Consider the following 24,490-nt stretch of genomic DNA (forward strand, 5'->3'; position numbering starts at 1 on the left):
TGGCTGCTTTGTGCGTGTATGAGTAGGTCTTGTGACAGACTGGCACCCTGTCCAGGGCCATTTCATGTGTTGTGCCCAGTACTGTCAGGATAGATTCTGTACCCCCATGTCTCTGATTTTGATTAATTAAGTTTTGGACTGACAAACTTGTATTAGTGTACCTTGTGTTGTGCAGACACACTTATTACAAATTTAACATGTAATTGATTGTCTTAACTGTTCCATTTTGGTCCCTAATTTTATATCTGTTTGAGTTGCTTTCCAGCACTTTCCTTTTTAAGCATTGCTTGCTGAATCAGAACGTGTTACACTTCTGGTTGTAGGAAACTTTCAGTGGCACAGATGTAATTACTGATCAACGGATCTAGTTAGCTGACAAGAAAACATAGGAATGGTAAGGGAGCTATGGGCTATCTCATTTAATGAAGTTGCTCTATTTGTCAAGCAAAAAAAGCTTGTGTGTATTATAAACACCAGCTTGTCTGGCACCTGACCTGGTTTGAGAATGGTAGCCTTAGTGGAGCCAGGGGTCTGCTGGTGCTACGAGTCGTCTGTTTGGTGGGATTCTTCTGTGCTGAGGGAAGAAGCAAAAGGCTAGTGACTCTCTGTGCACCCTTCACTTCTTTTGTCTATGTCCTCTTTGTGGCAGGAGGCTGGGGGCCAGAACCAGCCGGGATGCCTGGAAGGATCGGGAGGCAGACTATATGTACCCCAGGCCACGAGGGGGCAACCACCCTGGATAGTGTGGGGACCATGGGGATGGAGCATGGAGGCTCAAACCCATTGGGACCCGTGGCCACCACCAGGGGGCGCCCCAAGCCTCATAGAGCCCGGGATATCTGCACTTCTGCCACACCTGGGAGGGCTGATGGAGGACCTTTCAGGGATGCCCAGAGTGCTTCTGGGTGCTCATGTGGCACTTCTGCCACACCAGGAAGTGGCGCCGGAAGAACGTCAGCGAGCACCTGGAGCACGTCCGGGTGACTATAAAGGGGTCCAACTTCCTACAGTCAAGGAGCTAGAGTCGGGAGCTGGAGGTGGATGAAGCTCCAGCGACAGGAGGAAGAGAGGTGGCCCACGGACATTTAAAGGCCCGTATTGGAGGGTGTTTGGTGCTGGAGCACTGTTCACGGTGCAGGACTGTTTCATTTGTGTAAATAGTTTAATAAACTGTGTGTGGTATTCGACATCTGGTATGTGTCAGTCTGTGGTCGGGCTGTCTATCACATCTTACAAACCTGCCACTGAAGAGATAGACTTTGCTCACATTTGTCTCAAGAGCTTTTTATAGATGAATCGTACATTATACAGAGTCACTTTCTTTTCCAGCTGATTCAATGTTTCAGTACCTTTAAACAGAAAGCAGTGAAAAGTAAATTATTTAATACTGAGGGGCAGATTAACTAAGTTGGGGGCCGCTACGCCGAGGTCAGCTTTGCACCCCCCCCCCCATAACTTTCCTGTTAATACAAATACCCCATCTCTCTGCACCTTATACCTAAAGGAATTGACCTATAGCTAGTATGAAATGCAAATCATGGTGTGGCGTGTGATGCACACATTACTTTTAATTTATGAATGTAACAATATACAGTATTATGAGCCATAGAAATGTGCACTATGAATTTCCATTCTGACTTTTAGGCCATCTATATGATATCAGCAACTCTGAATGAAAGACCAAACAATGTCAATCAGTTGCAAAAAAACAAAATAAGTGCAACAATGTCACTTCCACAAGCCCTCAAAGTGGCAACTCCTGTCTAGTCAGCCAAACCAACATTTGCGAAACCTTAGATGAATGTACAACACAAATTAGCACAACAGCAAAATCTGTGTGCCTACCTTCATACGGTTTTTGCTCTGTTGTTCTTTGCAACAAACTCCTTTATAATTCCTGTTAACTCCAGTTGTTGAAGGATATCACTTTCAAAGGGCACTGATGTTCAGACTGTTGACTCTTTCTTGTTGCACTGTAGACCTCAGTCTATTTTATGTCCAAGATAACTTTGATAAAAAGAGCTCCTCATTACCTTTGGTGGCAGGTAATCCAGGATGGACTAGGATAAAAAAAACTGATCTGGAATTTTTGGCCTGACTGGCACACCACAGTCAGCCAGGTGCCAACTATTTTTATACCCTTTTCAATGCATACAATGCACCTGTAGATAATATTCCCTTCATTGATTTATTAGTAGTGTAGTGCACTAGTTCTCAAGTTCAGTTGTAACCCCAGCCTTCCTTTGCTGTTTCAACTAGTTTTACAATCAGTGCATCAACTCTCTCTTTTATTGATTTCATTATTTTAATGATCTGAACTTTTTTATTTCTTTTGCTTTGCATTAAAAAATGCATTAATGTCAAAGCTATATGAATTTACAATTAACATCTGTATTTTTGCCATATCTTGAAATGCTTAACTTTGTTAGGTCATTTTATTTTTTAACTCTGTGTGCTTGCTGAGGACTGATGTTAGGTACAGCAGACCTCGGGGCAAACAACAATAAATGGCAAAATATTCCGTAACTATTTCAGTATTATACATGTGTGTTCTTATTAGTAAACAAAGGCTTGAATAACCAGAATGTTAAAAAGAACAAAATACTATAAGGCAGAAAAATCTTAAAAGAAAAAGTCTAACATACAAATTCTAGCTTCATTCAGTAAAACATTTAGCAGAACTACCATGTAATTTCTGGATTGATACCAAAAAAGACAGAATTTTTTGTTATTAATAGTAATAGCAGTCCTATTAAATAAAGCTGGTTCGGATTGAGGAAATCCTGTAGCCACAGGGAATCTCCTGGTATGAAGACCCCCTGCCATGCAGGCACAGGCTATGTCTTCATGCCTCTCTGATCCTCCAGCAGCTGCTTTGTCCTCCTGCCTCTCACCAGCTCTGCTGCTTCATTGCAGACGCTGCACTTGGACGAACCCTTACAGAAATGAATGTGTGCGTCTAACATGGCCCCAATTAAACTTCCTTGTAAAATAAAGAATAACGTAGTTTAGATAAAACCAAAGGGGAACGTTGTTTTGATAACACACTGGGTGTACCTAATCTTCCAACGTACCATTCATCACTGTGGGCATTGATTAAAACGTTTTTAAATTTATTTTAGAAAAAATTGTAACATAACACATTGTGTCAGGATATTGTTCCATATGTACGAGGTCTGTCTAAAAGCGGACAGAGCAGAGTCGCGATAGCCTTTAAAACCCCTACTAGCTCGATTAGTTGAAATATGTGTGGTCTTGTAGAGCAACGTGTTTCCATTCTGCGTGAAGCTGTCAAAAACATTTACTGAGGCTTTTCAGATTTTGCAGCAATCTTATGGAGAGGATTATTTAATCAGCTCACAATGTTACGAACGGTACCATCGGTCAGACGATCCCAAAACTGGACGGCGATCACGTTGAGAGTGTGTGTTTCGATTCCTGATAATCGTCGCCTAAGTTGTCCATGAACTTGCTGAAGAAGTAGTCATCAATAAAGGTTTATGTCACAACTGCAGCTGCATTGTGTTGCTGAAATATTTCAGCTGTATCTCTTACTAGATTAGCAAAAAGCGAACTGTGCCAAACTCAGTCATGAGATGTTAAATCATTCAAATGCTGATGAAAACTGTCTGAAGCATGTCAGAGGTGAAGTAACGTGGGTGTATCACCGAAGCGGACTTGTTTTTGTTCCTGTGGTTGAAATCCACCCAGAAAGGTCGCCAATTTCAAACGATGGGAAATTCGTAACGGGGCCTACCTACGTGTCATTTCACAAAAGTTGTTCCAGGACGCATTCCAGAAATGAAAAAAAAAACAAATGATTTGGGAGCAATTTATAAATAAAATGGGGGAATACATTGTGGGAGACAAGTCTGTTTAGGTTGTACGCATATTTATACTGTAAATATTTTTTAAAAAGTTTGGTTTCTTTTTGGACAGGCCTGGTATATAAAGAATGTTTATATATTTTTTCAGCTGCTCTGAGGAGCTGTGGTAGTACGAATTTCATGGATTCCTTCATGCTGATCCCATTGCAGTTCTTTGCGCACAAACCGCTAATTTGTTAAGTTAATTAAAAACCAAAACCCTCCATCTCTACTTTTCTCTTGGGTGTTTCTCTTTGGCATTGAGGCGGTATGTGGCGATTGCAGAGGTGTAATATGATCATGTGATTAAACAGGGCGCCCTGAGGATGTCATATGAGCCAATCACGTCACGGCTTTCTCGCGCCTTCTGTGTTGCGCTTGCTCGCTCGCTCGCTGTTCAAGTCCGACGCCACATACTAGAGAGAATGGGAGAGAAAATGAGGGTCGTTCCAAAAGTTCATAATGGCCAGTTATTCACCGCTGGTTATGTATAGTAATGATAGTACATTATGGAAATACAGATAAAGAAATTAAAAAAAATATTTATTTACTCCCAAGTCATGACCCTACAAATTAGTCGGACCCTTAGGCTATAGCCTAGGGTAGTCTTTTCGTTAATTCCCCTACTTGTGTGCCTATTAACAACCATACATGCCTTGCATACTGTATTTTTCCTACTGATCTTGTAGCACAGTTCCAGAGGTTTGCATATTGTAATGTTTTGGTCATGTACAGTATAACAATTTTTTTGCTCATGTTGAGGACAGCAGTACTTTCTGTATGTATCTTTCCCTGAAATTCTTGCTAATTATGTGGAGAATTACAGGCTTTAAATCAGTTTCAGCTAAATAGAGGTAGCCATAGGATCTCTACCTTTGACGATTGTGTTGTTTGTGCGTTTCCTCTGTCCTTTTGCCAGTTGTGGTTCTGACCGTTTTCTCTAAAAAACAAACCACGTATTCAAAATGTTTATGGATATGTGCCAAGCTTTCTCATGGGACTTAATTCATGCTTGGTTTCAATTTCCAAAAGTTTATAAATGATCATTGAGGTTGGGGGTAGTAAAATATTGAAGGGGGTTAAGAGGGTCAAGAATGAGAGAAACTCGTGCCGTTAAGCACAAAGCACCTCTGGCTTCTGGAATGGGTTAGGCAGGTTATTCCCTGTCTCCTACAGTATGACTGTGAACTTGAAACGGGAAATCCATGGGCACCAGAGTAGGATGTGCAGGGCTAGCAGATGACTAGCAGATTGGGGAATCCTGACTGGGACAGATGGAACTGTTTTGACCAGTAAAAAACAGCAGGTAGCCTGGAAGCTGACTAACAGGTCTGCCCCTTTAAAGGTATGACAGTTTTAGTGGTCAGTAACAGAATTCACATTTGATGGCACCTGGGACTTCAGTGACATTTGCTTGTCAATTTGCTCTTTAGTATTTGTTGTTTTCTATTTATATTTCCCTCACATTTGTTTTGATTTCAGTAAACAACATTAATTTTGATACTTTGGACTCTTCATTCCATGACAGAGCAATCACTAAGTTAGGCTCCTGATCACGCTGTACATTTTATGACTATTTCCTGGCTTTGAGTGCAGAATCAAAGGGAATTAAAACAACTAAGGAAAAAACTTTCTTCATGTGTACTGACATCTTCTCCGTATGGTACTTTTCTGTGCCTTTATAAGGTAAAAAGGACTTGAGGCGGCTGTTTATTCAGAGTAGCCCCAGCTAAGAAAGTTAGCAGATGAACAGGCGGTGCATGCAACAGGTTTGCAGATTTGGCTTTATTTGTGGTAGCAATAGACTTTTTTTTAAATAGAGTGTTAAAGAGAATGAATGAATGCCAGCTAACCCAACAGAAAACACTGTCTAGTAAAATAGACAACAACTTGTGCCTGTGTAGCGTCCAGACAAATCCATTACAGAACTTTACTTTTAGTTCAGCTTAGTTAACTTAAAGAAAATGTGCCATATGCAGTACTTGTAAAATACAGCATCCCTGGTCTGGTTTTATAATAACATTAACCCTAAAATGAGACACCAGTTCTGTATTTTTAGTGTGTGGCGGGTGGCTGGGTTCCATGCCTGGCCGGGACGCCCCTGCTGCATATGTTCCGGGGGAGCAACTATGGGTAGCTCAATACCCCCCCCGGGATGCTTGGTGGCAGCCTCCCTGGCCAGCGGTGATGCCTCAACCTCCTGCAGGGCTCCATGGGAGATGGAGTCCTCAACAGCCCAATTGGGAGCTGGGGTGGCCGCCAGGGGGTGCTGCAGGGATCCCACAGCCCAGCTGGACAACTCTTCAGCCCCACCCAGAAGTGCAATTGGACCCAGGTGGTCAAGCACCTGGAACACTTCCGGGTGGGCTATAAAAAGGACCGGCAACCACCACTCTGGGCCAGAATTGGGAGGAAGAGGATGAGGTTGCCTGGGAGGAGTGTTTGGTCTGTGTATATTAAGTGATTTTGGGACTGTGTTGCGGCTGGAGGGTTCACGGGGAAGACGTGCTGTCCAGCTGAAGAAAAATAAAAGCCTATTTCTTTTTACACGTGTCTCTGTGTCAGTCTGTGCCGGGTCGGGCGCTATATAGCACCTTTCTCACAAGTGTTATGGGCATAAAACAGTTAAGTAATGCAAGCAGGGTCACTTTGCTTCCTCTCTGTAGGCTCTGTTTTTTCTCCCCATGTCTCAAAGACTTGTATATTGGTTTGATATGCCCGGTGTTCAGTGTGTGTTTGAAAGTGCCCTGCAATGGCCTGGTTTATTCCGGTCATTCATTATGATTGTGGTCCCCATGACCCTGAATTGGATTAAGCAAGTGAGAAAGTGTTACTTTGTTTTTGCATTTTAAGTAATGCAGGTCATCTTTTTCCCATTGTACTACAGAAGATGAGCTAGCATTCTTCCAGCTAGGCTAAACAATTTGGCGAATGAGTGTAACAAAGTGCTTCTGAAGTTCACTTCTGGGGGACCACTGTGGCTGCAGGTTTTTGTTTCAATTTGCTTCACAGTCAGAGTTATTTTTCCTCTGATTGATCTCATTGCTTAATTAGCTGGCTTTTTTTCTCTTTTTATGAATTTAGAAAAGTAGGGTGAGATTTGCAATTACGAAACATTTAGATATATTTGTATTTTGCAATTGTTGTAAATGCCTATCTCTTTCTTCTTATTTTCCATTTAATACACTCTTTTCCTGAGGTGTTTGCTTACTTGATTGTCTACTTCATTCACAGTAAATTGTCAATCAGCCAAATAACGCTCAGTGCTGAAAGGATGTGGCTACTTTATTGTCAGACCTGCTAGTGAGTGGTATTAGTGAATGATGTCTTAAATAACCAGAAGAGCAGTACAAGTGGAAGGAAAATCACAATCTTTATATTATCATGAGTTGGGTGGAACTGATCTGGTTTGTTCTTGAATCAGACTACTCTCGCAGCCTAAACCTCACACACCCAGACTCTATCCACACTAGCACTGATTATGAGTGATGTTTGCATAGCCATTCATTCCTTAGTTCTCCACATAAGGACTCCTAGGTTTGGCGTGACAAACACAATCCACAAATATAACCTACAGCAGTGTTTCCCAGCCTCGGGCCTGTGGTCCACTGTGGCTGCAGGTTTTTGTTCCAACCAGCTTCTGTTTTTAATCAAGTCAGCAAACACCTCAGGAAAAGAGCGTATTAATGGGAAAATAAGAAGAAAGAGAGAGGCATTTACAACAACTGCAAAATACAAATATATCTAAATGTTTCGTAATTGCAAATCTCACCCTACTTTTCTAAATTCATAAAAAGAGAAAAAAACTGAACTTTGAGTGAGTTCTTGTGAGGTGTGAACTTGCACAACACTGATGTCTTTTGCACATTCGGTGAGTCCTGCTTCCAAGAATGGTGGGACCTTTTTATACTGTTGACCAACTTGGAGTGGTGGAGAGGTGAACCAGGTCAGGTTGGGATCACCTTTCTTTCAGCAAGTGGAGGAAACAAATGTATGCCTTTCCTGGTCTCTCCTACAAACTGCAGACTCATTTGAATGATCACACACGTGAAAATGGATTTTCTTAATTTTTTTTCAGGCAATCAAGATCATGGAAGTTGCTTTGCAAAAATATGGTAGCTATGAAAAATTTGAATATGCATCTGGAGGAAGTCTTCTTACAAAGAGTCGAATATGGTTTCATGTGAAGAAATATATGGAAAAAGAGGAGTGCCTAGGAGAGGTAAATTTATCTATACTATATAAATAGAACCCTACAGTAATGCATTAAGTTATCAACTAAAATATTAATATTGTATAAAGTCTGAATTAAGCATGTTCTAATAAAATGAAGTCTACATATATAAAGGTTTAAGTCCCCTTGTGTTGGTGACTTTTACGGCTTGTTGACTACGTAGCAGCTTTGAGCTGTTGGCTTTACATCTAAAGTTCCCTTTTCTTCTTGTATTTGTTTGGTTCACACCAGAAACTAAACACACGTCGTCAGGCTGATTGGTGACACTGAATGACAGAACTGCACTAAATGTCTTTGTTCGCTCGCTTTGATCGACTGGTTTTTCTGTTTAGACTGAGATTCTACCTTTCATCTGATGCTTCCAGCTCTGCGTCTTTGCTATGCCAAATAAAATATTTGGAAAATGAATGTATGGTATTTATTAGCATTTAAAAAATTGATATTCTAATGTTGTATGCTCCTGGAAGAATATTTTTATACATTTGCAGTTTTATTACAGAAGGAAAAAGATCACTCAGTCTACTCATAAATTACATTTTATACAAATCAAATGATGACTGAAATGGGCTGATAAATTGATTTTATTTTTATTGTAGGAAGATAAATTGTGAATAGAAGTTTCTAATGGTATAAAATAAAACAAACATAGCTACATGTAACATTTTATGTAATACATTTCCGAGCAGTCAGACCTAACTTGTTAGTCATGTGTGAGAGTAAAGACGGCTTAGCTGTTAGCTAAACAACTGAGTGTGATGGATTGAAGTTTCCTGGCGTTTGTCAAGTTTCCTGTTCTTAACACTTGCTGCCTTAGAATGGCAAAGAGTATAATTAAAGAGCTCGGCCATCCTGTACAGTTATTTTTTCTCACTCATTCCTTCTAGCAAAAAGTACAAGACTATTGTCACTTGCATCACTAGATTCACACAGTTTCTGTCCATGAGCTGTAATATTACTGAACAGCAATTCTTTTTATACATTTCTATGTTTGTGTGCATCTTTGTTTCTATTCTATTATTGTCAGCTGTTTGCTGGAGACAGGCAAGTAACAATTCCAATGTACTATGGACACAGTAACACGCCAATAAACATGAACTTGGAGTGCATATTCATATAATAAACTAAAATAATACTGAAGCAGGATGAAAGATGAGATACTTTTGATGTCAAATGTCACTGGCCTGCATCAATTCTAAAAAAAAAAAGAATACAATCCCCTGTCACTGCTATGCTTAGTGCATCCAAATCCACCTTCCTTTGAAGTCTGATGATAAGGCTACCATAACAGGCATTTTTAGCCTCTTTGTCCATGTTAAATGTTGGGTGGCCTTACATTTTCTTCAGCTAAATAAACTAAAAACAAAGGTTATTCTTTTTGACTCCCCAACTTCCATTAACCGTATCATCAGCAGCCTGTATCTGCTAACCCTGCACATCAGGTCTCATGTCAAAAACATTTATGTTGTTGTTGACCATAGTTTCAAATTTGATTAATAAATGCTGAGTAGAGCCGGCCCAAGGCATAAGTTAACTAAACATCTGCATAGGGTCCCATGGCCAGCGGGGGCCCCTGTCTGCTCAGCTTGAATATAGGAAAAATGGGCAAGTGAAAGTTGACAAATGATTGTGTTGAACATTCTAAAGGGGAGCTGCTCTGCTTTTTGATTGCCATAATTTCTCTAGTGGGGAACCACTTATCGATAGTAGTCATCCCTCCAAGAATGAGTGCTCTCTTTGATTGCACTCATCCTGCTAAGGGCTCGTTTATACTTCACGCTCAGAACGCATACACGCCCGCATCATGGCTGCCACGCGTTCTTAGCGTTCATTTGATGCGTCCTCTGAGCAGGTCCTCAGAAATTAACGCGACGCGTGTGCGAGTTGCAGTACCAGCAATAAGTCGGGGGGCGAAGTGTGATAAACGGAATGTGACGCCAGAGTCTCTGTTTACTATCTACATGTGACAGAAAGCCGCTATGTGGATCCTACAGGATCGGTGTGCGCGCTTCGATGTTTGATGAATGTTTCAATGTAGTGAAGCAAAATGGCGACATACAAAATGCATTTGTGGTGCTTTTATATTCAAACGTTGCATATTCCCGATCGTAATGACACGATACATTTTAAAAGTCTCACATATCATCTTCTGTGTCTTTTTTTTCTGGGGCTTCTTCCTGACCTGTCGGCAGCAGCAAACAGCACTAGATCACCACACAGAACACATTAAATGTATGATATTCCAACTCTCTGCACATTTACAATCCTTAGATTTATACTTGATATCAGTTTTATGATGAAATGCATTAAAGTATGTATGTTACATTTTACAGATAAATCATTAACTGTTTAAATAATGAATACTGTTAATGATTACACACATGGGGGTGACACGGTGGCGGAGCGTTAGCACTGCTGTCTCGCAGGGAGTCACGTCGCTGATATTTCCTGCCTGGAGTCTGCGTGTTTTCCTGCTGGGTTTCCTCAGTGTGCTCCGGTTTCCTTCCAAGGACATGCTGATTTGGTGATGCTAAAATGATGCCAGCGTGTATGTGCGTGCTTGTATTCACCTTGCGATGAGCTGATGCCCCGTCCAGGGATTGTTTCTGCCTCGTGCCCAATGCTTGCTAGAATGGACACAGCCCTGGACTGATGGATTTATTCATTAAACATCCTTTTCAGAGATATTGCAGTTAGGTGTCCTCAGAATTTAATGGGTGTTCCAGGCAATTCATAACACAGCGAAGCCGAGCCTGTTCTCACCGTGATATCTCGCACTGCCACCTGGTGGATTCTTCCAGATTTACGTAAAGTACGTGCACAAGTATAAACAGTAAAACGCTTGCGTAACAGGAGTGTCTGCTGGAGCATGTGTTGCATCACGTAAAGTATAAACCCGGCCTAAGGGGCACCCCCTCCCTCCCTCCCTCCCCCCCGTCTTCGGTCATGCCCATTACTCCAAGGACAACCCCACGCTCTCCTATGTACACCCCTGGCTGCTTTTGTAAGACCTTATAGTGTAACTTTTTAACAAGGGGCCTACAAGCTTTAGTTACAGTAGCTTTGGGCCACAACAAGTATAAATTAGGGCAGAGTGGTGGCTCTGAGGCTAAGGATCTGTGCTGGTATCCCAAAGGTTGCTGGTTCGAATCCCCGTCACTGCCAAAAGAAATGCTACTCTGTTGGGCCCTTGAGCAAGGCCCCTTAACCTTCAATTGCTCCAGGGGCGCTGTACAATGGCTGACCCTGCGCTCTGACCCCAAGGGGTATGCAAAAAAAAATGAGTAATTTCCTTCGGGATTAATAAAGTACTGTATAATAATAAAAAAAAAAAAAACAGCACTGATGTGGAGGTTAAAAGCTGATTCATTACTGCAGTGAAGTGTCTTTTAATGTTAACATTAAAATTATATTTTTATTGTCTTGTTTATATGTTAAAGTGATTAGTTTCCAATACTGATGTTTTATTCTCTAATTGTATGCTGTCTTTTATACTTGCATGTTTTGTCTGATGTTATTTTTATTTTCTGTGTCTTCTTTGAATGTCACTATTTTTGGTAAACTCTTTCTTATTAATGTTGTGAAACGCTTTGGTCAAATTTGAGTTGTTTTAAATGTGCTATATGATTAGAATTTACATCTGAACATTTTTTTTAAATCTTTGGTAGATTGTGGTTCATTTGACAGATGACCTTTTGTCCAGAGCATCAATGACAGTAGTTAATGGTCGTCCAACATTAACCATCAACATGTCCAGTGCACGGGAACACTGGCTGGAGGGCATGCTAAGACATGAAATCGGTATGTGTGTGACACAAATACAAATCATGTTTTTATATATCTTCTGATCATTTTTTATCTGTTACATTCCCTTGTTATTTGTAGTGAAGGCTTACAGAGATAACAAAGTTTCTCATACAAGGGGCTTCAATGGGGACCACCAGGAGGCCAACTTTGAAGAACAGCAAACAACTTTAAAACATCCATTTAAAATATGTATGTTAGTGGTGTCACATAATTCACATGTCACTTATCCACTGGTGTGCTCACAGTGTCCAAAACACAAAAAGAGCTGCAGTTTCTAGCACTGCTTGGATTTATTAATATTTTAGCAAAAAATAGGATTGGGAGACCCAAGCTATTATGGCTTTTGCACTGCCTGTTGTGTTGCCTGTTCAGATATGCCAGCCATGGTGTGCTGTATGATTTATAAAAACAGCACTTCTTTTTTCTTTCACTTTGGAATAAAGCTTACATTTCTTAACACACTACAGAAAAACGACACTTACTGACAAGCAGCCATCCCTGCAGCATCAGGTGCAAGCGATCCTGGATCAGGTGGCTAAGCCATAAGGTTCACACCAAGGAACAAGTAGAGATTACACAAAGCTTCTCAGTATTGGCCCTCTACCTGCTTATTTTATTTTTATCACTATTGAGCAGATGAAATAAAAATGTAAAGCCCATTGGATATCCGTGTATACAGTATATTACATTTGGAAAACAACTCTCCCAGCAATCACTTATCTGAAAGTATTTCTTTTATTGAATTATAAATGCAAACTGTCCACTGTTCACATAGCACTGTAATGGACACAAGTCACAGCACAATTTGGATGAGATGCACATTTCCTTTGCAATTAAGGACGGCTGTTTATTTTTACATCCAGCTAAATACTGAGTTTTATCTGCCTGATGAGTTTTACAAGAAGTTTACAACAATAAGAAATCAGATCTCCTATATTTCAAAACTACTCTCACTTTAATGACTTGATTTATGAATTATGTAATTATTTAGCTAAACAAATAAGCCCGATGGTCTGAATGGTATTCTCTCAATTGTCAAATTTCTTATCTTCTTATTTGGTGCTATTCACAGTTGCTTGCAGCTTTCTAGTTTTGATTTACTTAATTATTTCATGTTTAAGTAACAATAATGCTTACTGTAAAGATATTATACAATTCTAGATTTCAGATAAAATGCTCCTCTGAAACTGTGTTCTTTGCTCCCAGGAACTCACTATGTGCGTGGTGTTAACAATGCCCTCCAGCCATGGTGCACCTTGAGTGGTCGTAAAAAGCACGGCTTAAAGCCAGTCAACCCCACAGAAGAGGGTCTGGCCAGCATTCACAGTGTACTCTTCCGCAAGGACCCCTTCCTCTGGAGAGCAGCTCTCTTGTACTATACTGTGTACCAGGCCAGCCACATGTCCTTTGCACAACTTTTTCACAATGTTGGCAGATTTGTCAAGGATCCTAATACCCGGTGGGACTACTGTGTGCGTGCCAAGAGGGGACAAAAGGACACTTCTCTGCCAGGTAAACACATACTCTGATTCTGTTAACTGCCTTCATGATGTCATAGCTCACATGGCATGTAAATCACATGCTTAGCAAGCATTAGATAGCTAGATAGATAGATAGATAGATAGATAGATATATTAAGCATTGCTCAATCAAACACACATCATTGTGGTTTACATGAAATATAAAACACACAAAGGCGGCACTCCTAGAAAACAAATACACAAAATGGCGATTCAATGATCTCACCTAAATAATAGTGAAATAAATGAAATGCATTGGCCAAGAGTGTAGGTTGACTTGAACAATGGACTCCTGAGCAGGTAGCAGTGCTAGATGCTAAGTTTTGGTAAAGACTGTGAGGCTGGAAAATTAATTGAAACAATGTCTGCCTACCCTACATTCATAGGTGGTATGATATTATAAAACATTACTTTTCTTGTTTTTTCTGTTAAGTTATACAGTTTTCAATATTAAGAACTAATCTTTGAAAGTATTTTGAACTATCCATCCATCCATTTTCCAACCCGCTGAATTCGAACACAGGGTCACGGGGGGTCTGCTGGAGCCAATCCCAGCCAAGACAGGGCGCAAGGCAGGAAACACACCCCAGGCAGGGCGCCAGCCTACCGCAGGGCACACACCCACCCACACAGCCAATTTAGAATCGCCAATGCACCTAACCTGCATGTCTTTGGACTTTGGGAAGAAACCCACGCAGACACGGGGAGAACATGCAAACTCCACGCAGGGAGGACCCGGGAAGCGAACCCGCGTCTCTTAACTGCAAGGCAGCAGCGCTACCCACTGCACCACCGTGCTGCCCTATTTTGAACTAATTATTTTGTTGTTGCATTTGCCACCATTTTGTTTTTGGCATCAGCTGCCCTTCTGTGCCTAGCCACATATTCAATTGCCATTGTGTGACAAAAGCCAACTGCACATTGTGACCACATCACATGGAAGATATGCGATCATCCTGATGTCCAAAAAACAAACACTGGAGATGTTTGGAGTTAGTGTTTTGAAAAAGTATTCAGAGCGTAAGACCTTTTGCATGTTCTTTTTGATTTGGACATTTTGTTTTGCTTTGTGTTCTGGGTTTTTTGACCGTCGCTTTTACTTCACCAGGTGCAATTTTTCAACTTTTTCCCTGCCTTTACTTCTCACGGATCACAATGATTCTTGCCATCTTTAAAATGGGAGTACCATAGCCAAGCCAAGCCACATTCCTGGACTGGGATGGTCATTTTAAAGTGAAAGGAATTCACATACTGCTGCTTTGGTGTTTTTTTTTCCCCAAAATGTAGTGCCTTTAGCCAGAGTTGGCAGCTCTTTTCCAGTTTTAATGGTGTGTGAAAATCAAAGGATCTCCCCGGACACATTTTGATCATTGTAGCCTTGTGGACAACGATTGTCTGTCACCAAATGTGTGTTTTTTCCTCAATTATGGTGAAAACCTCTAAGAGAACAAACAGTGCTGGACATACAGTATTGTAGCTCACCCCTGGCATCACACACTGCCTACTCGCACCTGGCAAGACACATCAAAAAAAAAAGGGGGAACACAAAATTGCCAAGAATATGGTGGATGAAGGCCTTCATGAGAGACCACCACATCCAGAAGCATTTCTGAACATAAGGTGATGTTGAGACGCACATTTCTTTTATTTGTAGTAAAGACTGGAGCAAATGTTACTCCATACCTCAGATGTGAATTCCTGCTAAGGAGTGAAGCGTCTCTGTTGAATTCTGCTGGAAACTTCGAAGACTGAAGAGGAGTGCAGCTGACTGTAAAATACCATTTATAAAATATTAATGGCCTGAAAAACTGAAAATGCATTTAATAGTGTATAGTATTGTCCCAGTGTACATACCAACAGAATAAATCACACTCACTACTAAAAATCTAAGTTAAAAGAAATTTGCCCCCAAGTGTGAAGTAGTCACTGACTAACACCTAGGTGATGAGAGCCAAGCCAAAGACGCTTTACAACTTTCCTCTCTCAACTTTGCTGTTTCCTCTTTTCAATTTTGTTTTGTCTTTCTGAGGTTTTTTATTATTTATGTCTTTTGGAACTTTTTTTGTTTAGAATTTAAGGTTCTGATTGTGATGCTGAGCAGGATTAAGGGGGGTTCAGAATCAGAACACTGTCTTATGCTGTATACATTACCACTGTTGTTATTAACTATTTAATACAAATACAGTATGTTTAATACAACAGAAACAAAATGTTTGGCTTTTTTAGCCTTTCATTTCCTTTCTGCTTCTTCCTGCTGTTTACCTTTCAATTAAGGATTTTCACATTCTTTAAAGGTGGGCAGCATGGTGGCACAGTGGGTAGCGCTGCTGCCTCGCAGTTAGGAGACCAGGCTTCGCTTCCCAGGTCCTCCCTGTGTGGAATATGCATGTTCTCCCCGCACTTGAACCCAAGGTTAGGTGCATTGGTGATCCTAGTGTGTGCTTGGTGTGTGTGTGTGCCTTGTGGTGGGCTGGCACCCTGCCCAGGGTTTGTTCCTGCCTTGCGCCCTATGTTGCCTGGGATTGGCTCCAGCAGACCCCTGTGACCCTGTGTTAGCATATAGCGGGTTGGACGATGACTGACTGACTGACATTCTTTAAAAGAAGAGAGTTCAGATGCCCACGTGGACCAAGTAGTTTATTTTAACAGAGTCCCCAGAGCTGGCAGTACACTGAGAGAGTGCACTGTTCAGCCAAAAAAGTCTTTTTCCAGGAAAGATACCATTTATAACAAAGAGAAGAACCTTGACTGGGTAAACTGGGTGTTATCTACGTTTGTATATCAAAGAGTTAAATTTTATCTCTGTTGTATGACAGAGATCTTCATCTCTGAATAGAGATAAGCAGGACCTAATAGATGATTTTCTTGTCTACTTTTGTACATCAGAGAATTAAATCCTACTTACTGTCATACAGAACCTGAAGCCATTTTATTCCTTTACTCTTCCACAATATTAATCTTTTTCTTCTTCTTTCGGCTGCTCCCGTTAGGGGTCATCACAGCAGATCATCTCCTTCCATATCTTCCTGTCCTCTGCATCTTGCTCTGTTACACCCATCACCTGCATGTCCTCTCTCACCACATCCATAAACCTTCTCTTAGGCCTTCCTCTTTCCTCTTCCCTGGCAGCTCTATCCTTAGCATCCTACTCCCAATATACCCAGCATCTCTCCTCTGCACATGTCCAAACCATTGCAATCTCACCTCTCTGACTTTGTCTCCCAACCGTCCAATTTGAGCTGACCCTCTAATGTCCTCATTTCTAATCCTATCCATCCTCGTCACACCCAATGCAAATCTTAGCATCTTTAACTTTGCCACCTCCAGCTCTGTCTCCTGCTTTCTGGTAGGTGCCACCGTCTCCAGCCCATATAACATAGCAGGTCTCACTACCGTCCTGTAGACCTTCCCTTTCACTCTTGCTGATACCCGTCTGTCACAAATCACTCCTGACACTCTTCTCCACCCATTCCACTCTGCCTGCACTCTTTTTCACCTCTCTTCCACAATCCCCATTACTCTGTATTGTTGATCAATTAATATACATCTTTTATTTTTATTGCACCTTTTTATAGAAGCATGAGGCATTTTACAACTACAGAAGTATAGCACAAATGGTAACACAACTTTTTACAACTAGAGTGCAGGTAAATTAAGCAATCTGCTCAGGATCACACAATGATGGAGACTGAACCGGCAACCTTGCTATATAAAGTCCTGTGCTTTACCCACTGGAGCACACTGTCTGTCCGTCCGTCCATCCATCTCTTTGCGCTGTCCAGTCTGTTAATATGTTTGTCCAGTTGGATTTGTGTTTGTGTTTCCATGCATGACAGTCTGAATATATCCATTTAGTAACAGAATGGGTATACAGTCATGATGGAACAGAAGTTTTTTAATAGGAAATAGAAGTAGCAGTGTTCACATAACGCAACTGTACCACAGTCTGTTCTGCTTTCTGTCTTCTGGATGTATGAAAACCTGAAAACATAGAGCTGGATAAGACTAATTACTGATTATACTGTACGTTGTATGGACTGGGCTGTTAGGCCCCAGAACTTTGTTATACCTCCCTTAAGATTTTTAATCTGTCTGGGATGGCTCATAAAATAGTGTCACACTACAAGGCTTTTCCAGAGATTTTCAGCTGCAGACTTCATTTTCACAATCTTAGTGAGTCTAGGGCAGTCATGTTTGTTTAACATCCCCAGCAAGTCAGTCCAGCCAGTCCAGCCAGTCAACGACGTGCCTTGACAAAATCAAATGAGTTTAATTTTGTCGTAAGTGGTATAAGTGGGCTCTGTGTGTGCAAGAGCTGACAAGTAGTGATCGCTCATCCAGAAATATATTGCATAAAAATCAGCCGTGAAGAATAAGGAACGTGAAGGTTTTGGACTGCACAAACTGAAGAGAAGCATATCTGTCTGATGTCTCATGTTGGTCATAACATGACAGAATGGAACAAGGATAAAAAAGACGGCAGTTGCTGCTGAACTCAATATATCGGGAATGCATTTGCACAGCCACTGGTGCGGTCAGGCAGCATGTTAATGTGACATCCTCAAAGTGATGAGAGTCATCAAGTCTGACACCACTGTCCTGCCAGCTGAAGCTGAAATTGTTATTTAGGTTTATGTGACTGGTACCTGCTGAAGTGCTCCAAATGTAAATATAAATGAAAAATAATTTCTTTTCTTTGTTTTTCAGGCTGTTTCAGTAAAGATCAAGTGTATTTGGATGGCATTCTTAAAATACTAAGATACAGGGAAACAATTGACTTTCAACTTCTGACTGCTCTTGGAAAGGTAAATTATGAAATATAATAGGTAATCAAACAATATGCTTCAAAAATGGTGATGCTTATGGCAATTTATTATTTGGAATTTGCCATTATTATTGTTTCTTTAGTAATCTGTAGTAGTCACACTTGGAGTCATCTATGGAAGGCAAGGATGGTGAAAAAGTGGAGACTCTGACTTTTTAAAAGTCATTAATGCACATTTGAAATCCTGTTTGTTTTCATTATATATAAGTGGCAAATATGTAATATTTGATCATTATCCTTAATAAATAAATGACCAAGTATTATAATTTTGTCATTTGTTTAACTGGTTTCTCTTTATCTACTTTTAGGACTTGAGTGAAAATCTGATGTTTTAGGTCATATTTATGCAGAAATATAGAAAATTCTAAAGGGTTCACAAACTTTCAAACACAACTGTATGTGTGTATATATATATATATATATATATATGCAGACTAGGTAGGATACTGGCTTGTTTTCGACTCTAGTTGAGAAGCCCCACACCTTTATTGTTTGAGTGTACGACCCACCAGACAAAAAATAACTAACATTGACATAAAATAGATAACTAGACAAAAAATAAATAACAATATTAACATAAACAATAATAGACAAAAAATGAAAGAAAAAAACATAAAAAGGATTTAAACATAAGCCATGAGAGGAAACCCCTGGTTTAAACATTGCACCCTGAATTTGATTACTGAGGCTTGACAAGTTTACAACAAGGCTAAAGGCGTAGATATACTGTATGTGAGAGTTGGTGCTGAATGGTGAAGTTCGCCAAAGCATTTTTCTTAGTGATTTGTTCTCTCTTTGCTAGTGACCTCATTTGCCAAATGGCTTAGACAAACTTTTTTTCCCCCAGCACCCCATGATGCTTTGCAAGGCCAGCATGACTGTGCTGTAGCAGTCAATGTTGAAATGGACAGCCCCCAACCCCCCCCCCCCCCCCCCCCCCAAAGTATAAAACACTGATTCTATTAGTGGACTAAACATTGGAGGATAACTTGTGAATACTTTTAAACGCAAAGCATGCACGCAGAAGGAAACTGGAAATGTGTTTGTGTCTTAAAAGTAATGTCATTTTGTATGGACTTTTTTATGTGACCGGTGTGTAGTACGTGAGCCTACCTCTTTAATGGTGTTACCCAGAGTGCTGTGCAGTTGATGCAAACAGGAATAAGTGAAAAATTTGTGTGCTTTCGTGTTGCACTTGTTTGGTAGCAGCGGCATAAATGAGCAAAAGCATTTTGTACAAACTGGGGAGTATCGGCTATCAAATATGTGTCAACATTTAGTGAATTCATTTTACTGTTTGAATATATCATTCTATTCCTAGATCTCTAGGAGGCATGGTGGCACACTAGTTAGCACTTTTGCCTCACCACCCAGGTCACATTTTTGGCCCCAGTAATCGGTCAACATAGTTGGCAGATGTTTCCCTAGCTGTCAGGCACACTTAAAAGACCATTGAGCTCTTAGAATCTCTTCTAAACTACTATAGTTCAGCTTCTCCTTTTCCACTGACTTCAGTTCATTTCATGGAGTTCGGCAAAATTCCCGAACATTTCAGCAATCTTGTTGAAGTTGAGGTGAAGTGAATTCAGTGAGGTTTGCTCATTGATCTTGCTTTTCTGTGATTGTATTTAAAGGTCTCTTATGAAGATGTGGACCGCTTGAAGGGACTTGCCATAATGAACAATGTACGGATACCTCATTTTCTTCAGGATCAAGCCCGCTACAAAGAGCAGCTGAACAAAATTATGGAAGTTAATCATCTAACGGATGCTGAACTTCAGACTCTTCTGTAGTGCTGACTTTGTTTACATTGATTACTCTTCCATTTTCTTTTTGCTCATACAGTTACTTTGAACAGCATGGATGAAACAAAGGCAGAGCATAGACACACGCTTCTGATATCTGATTAAAGGCAGGGATGGAGCTTAAATTTATTTACTTCTTGGAGTAATATTGCGTGGCTTATGGGTGGTTTATGGGTGTAATATACGTTTATTTTTTATAACAAGTCCATGCTGCCTTGGCCACTGGGTCCACACCTGGAGTCAAGTCTATGACTTTTTGCTGATTAGTCCAACTGTTGGGTGGAAAAACAAGTGTAACATGGCCTCCTAAACTAAAGGAGTGGAGCTCAGGAAGCCACCGTCATCTCTGTGCAGTGGGGTTGGTGAGGTCAGCAGGCTGATTCTTTAACTTGGCAGCAATACATAGCTTTACAAATCTTAGAGTCTTACAGTTTACAAAGTGTGTAAGTGAGCTGTCCGGAGAAATTGGTGGCCAATCAGAAGACTGTGTGCAGTGGCTCACTGGTGGTCCAGCCAAAAACAGAACTGCTCTGAGAACCGACACAATCTGTGAAGTGTTAAGCCGACTTTAGTATCCTCATATACTGTGCTTGTGATCGCACAAACATTTGCTATCAGTCATCAACTGAACATTTGCCAAAAAAAGTTGTGTTATTATTAAATGCACTTTCATTCTCAAGCCAAACATGCCATCCAGTGAAGATATTCATTTTGACCTCTTTTAACAGAATAAATTCTCTGGAATGATTCCTTGAATGTGACTGTCTTAGTATCAACTGCAGTTAGCATACATGCGGTTTCCTTTTAAGGAAAATCTCACTGCTCTAATAAGTCAGAGCTGATGTGTACGACAGGAATATGAAACTAAACTACAGTTTGTTGGTTTTCTCTTTTGTGCTGTTTAACAGCTGAGCAACAGGACAAACGTTTTCAAGATGGTTTCAGGTAATGGAAGGTCAGTAGTAGGATCCCATCACTGAAAACCTCAGGTATGCTATTGAGTACCGGGAACGAGTAAACAGCTGATTGTTTTTAACAGATATGAATATTTTTGTTGAGTAGACAAAGAATGTTTGTTTCATTGGACCGTACTTTTAATATATTTTAAAATAAATTGATTTTATGTTGGAGTTTGTCATGATTATTTAAAATACTTGGTTGACATTGAAGTAAGAATTTAATATAAATATTATATTTAATTTAATTGAATATGTACTCTGTACATGTGACAATAATGACTGTATAGAGCTATATAAGGGTGGCACAGTGGGTAGAGCTACTGCTGCCTCACTGTTAGGAGACCCGGGTTCGCTTCTCAGGTCCTCCCTGTGTGGAGTTTGCATGTTCTCCCCGTGTCTGCGTGATTTTCCTCCCACAGTCCAAAGACATACAGGTTAGGTGCATTGGTGATCCTAAATTGTGCCTAGTGTGTATGGGTGTGTGTGTGTGCCCTGCGGTGGGCTGGCACCTTGCCTGGGATTTGTTTCCTGCTTTCCACCCTCTGTTGGCTGGGATTGGCTCCAGCAGACCCCCATGACCCTGTAGTTAGGATAGAGCAGGTTGAATAATGGATGAATGGATAGAGCTATATAGGATCTGATCATTTAAAAAAAAAAACCCTTTAACATTTTCATTCCCAGGTGTCACCGCCCATATCTGGATCATTCTGGGACCCTGAGCGAGCCAACAATCTGTGGACCACCTGCTTAAAAAAACCAGCTGTGGCGTAGGCCCTTTTTAAACTTTCTGCTCTACGTCTCTCTTCAGGTAAAGCGCTGAGGCTTGGTGTTCACCTTTTAAAGATGTTTCAGGTGCTAAGATGTTCGATTAAATGCACACAGCGCAGTGTCTTCTTTCAGCCCATATATCGAGATTCACGAGGCTCCCCTTTTCATGCATTACTAAGAAGACTCTTCACGTAGCACAAGTCAAAGCTGACATCTGCCTCCTGTGTTAGGCAGGTCTGTAAAGATAATTGTGGTAAGTGGTCCATTTGCAAATAATAAAAATGGTTGAAATGTATGAATTACTGCAGCTTAGTAATAAGGAGAAGCTGCAGCTTACTTAGGTGGCAATGCGCAGACTCATCCTTTGTAATATGGATTGTACTGGACGTGACCTTATTGGCTGTTTTGAGCATTTCTACAGTATTAGATTTAAATGCATTTGGTACATTACACTATTTATAACACCTCTCCAAAAAGATCACAACCTAACGATTCTAAAAACAGTGATAAGGGCGAGAGAGCAGGACTTCTTTGTGTTTTTGTTGTTTGTTGTGTTGTCTTGAAGTTACAGTTTGGCGTTTCTCTTTATCATTTCCTGTATCCTACACTTTTACCTCACGTTCTGCCACTCTGTTACAAGCAGGCTGTGTTTAAAGTGACAGACTTAACCACAGGTTCAAATACCACAAGTCACCCAACCTGATGGCGCAGAACCAGTTTGACTGAACTGCTCTGGGAGGTTTTGTTAGAAACATCAAAAGGATAATAAACACTGAGTAACTGTGCGCCCTTCCAACGTGGAGTCAGCGGGATACTTCAGTCACGCATACAGTGGCTACTTATATTAATATGTAGCTCAGGCAGCTCAAATGTTTAAATATAATAAAAGGGAAGTTAACCAGCTAGACTTAAAAGAAGGTATTAAAATAAACATCCAGGCTGTCTGTTAATGTTCTGTACACGGCGTACACCCTCGTGGAAGATCTGACATTTTATTGTTACACAACATTGAATCACAGCAGATTTAATTTGACTTCTTTGACATTGATTATTAGGAAAAGACTCTTTAATTAAAATCAAAGTTGAAACAGATTTCTACAAACTGGTCTAAATGACACAAAGGACAAGGCATTCCACGGCCCAAGTAAGTTCATTTATAAATGTTTAGTGAAATTCAAAGCAAAAATTGAAAAGATTTTAACACACACGAAAAAGAACTTCATGTCAATTTTCAGTTTCAGGCTTCTATATCTTTGTTATTACATTGCTATGATACTCCTGGATTAGAGTATGGCCTTATACCTGGTCACTAGTAAATTTATTTCACGGTTACACCAGAATTGCAGAAAAGTGACAGACAGGTTCCATTCACATGTTGGCTTGTATTGGCTGAGACAGAACCCTCCATTATCTAGTCATCTGTGTAAAGCTAAACATGTGAATACAACTTAAGAAAATCTGTTGGCGAGTTCATCACTCAGACCTCCTTTAGGTGAATGTGTGACGGTGTCCTGCAGCGGACTGCCACCTGCCCAGAGCTGGTTGACACTAAACTTGGAAATGTCCAGATATCAAACAGTAATGGCATAGTCAAAAGCATATGTCCAATATTCAGTGCAAATGGCAATTATAATAATCTTGTAAAGGGAAATGTCAAATGTTTCTGTCAAATATCTGTCTCAAATGGCAAATGTTAAATGTATATGGGACATATTCAGATTAAATGTATTATGTCTCATTAAAACAAGTGTAGCAGTAGAGGCGTTTATCGACCTCTTGAACCCTCAGGTACCACTCCAAACACCAGGTAACTGTACAATTATTATTTATTGTATAATAATTACGTGCACAAAGCACCCTCCACTCCACACTACTCATATAATAAATCAATACTCTACCAATACCAATCCTCCTCTCCCAGACACTTCGCCACCCTACCTCCCAGCTCAGCTCAGTGTCTGGGCTTTCCCAGAGTCCTTTTATACCCCCTGACCTGGAGGTGTTCCTGCCCAACAGTCCACAAGTCCTTATTACTTCCGGGTCAGGGTAAAAGTCCTTTTCTTCAACCTAGAAGTACATCATTTCTCCTGTTCACATGACCAGGACATACTTTCAGGTTATAGGGCACATAAGAGTCCATGAGCCTCCCTACAGCGACTCCCGGTGGTCCCCAAGGTGTCCAGCAGGGCTGTGCATAAAAACTACAAAGTCCATGAGGCCCTGCTGGAATTCGGGGCACGTCCATGCTGTCGGGAGAGCTCCTCCTGGTGGCCTGGGGGTGAGGGCCGGAATATGTAGCCGGCCATCCATCACAATTCCCCCCCCCCCCTTAGCAAAGCCAACTGGGGCGGATCGTCCAGCCCCGCGAGGGACGTCCTCCTCCAGGAGGACGCGTCAGTCGGGCCTCGGCCGTGTTGTCTAGGCCCCCCAGAGAACCTAGGGGGAACGGTGTATCGGCTGTTCCTCCGTTTCCCTGTCCTCCGAGGACAACTTCGCCAAACGTGGCCCGGCTGATGACAATTATGACAAAGCCATCGTCCTCCCAGTTGTCTTTCTCCCCAAGACCAGAAACATCTCGGGAATTCTGTCAACTCCGCCCTTTCCTCCGCTAAAGAAGGTTCTACGGCCACTTTGCTGCTCTCAGCCCGTTTCTCCATCTTGTCAGGAGACCCGCGTTTTATTTTGGGGATCTCCTGCTTACTCTGGGGC

The 24,490-nt window shown here is 41.0% G+C and overlaps 1 protein-coding gene across 1 annotated transcript in view; it reads left to right on the forward strand.

The window, feature by feature from the left end:
• The window catches only part of matcap2 (microtubule associated tyrosine carboxypeptidase 2), a 30,343-nt gene extending 9,677 nt beyond the window's left edge, over nt 1-20,666 (forward strand). Inside the window, exons 3-7 of the mRNA XM_028818140.2 lie at nt 7,945-8,088; nt 11,766-11,898; nt 13,111-13,416; nt 18,132-18,229; nt 19,884-20,666. Of these exons, the coding sequence (XP_028673973.1) occupies nt 7,945-8,088; nt 11,766-11,898; nt 13,111-13,416; nt 18,132-18,229; nt 19,884-20,042 (840 nt within the window). The 3' untranslated portion in view covers nt 20,043-20,666. The remainder of the gene's footprint in view (nt 1-7,944; nt 8,089-11,765; nt 11,899-13,110; nt 13,417-18,131; nt 18,230-19,883) is intronic.
• Nucleotides 20,667-24,490: the final 3,824 nt, after the last annotated feature.

This window comes from Erpetoichthys calabaricus, chromosome 13, assembly GCF_900747795.2.
Source record: "Erpetoichthys calabaricus chromosome 13, fErpCal1.3, whole genome shotgun sequence".
Classification (NCBI taxonomy): domain Eukaryota; kingdom Metazoa; phylum Chordata; class Cladistia; order Polypteriformes; family Polypteridae; genus Erpetoichthys; species Erpetoichthys calabaricus.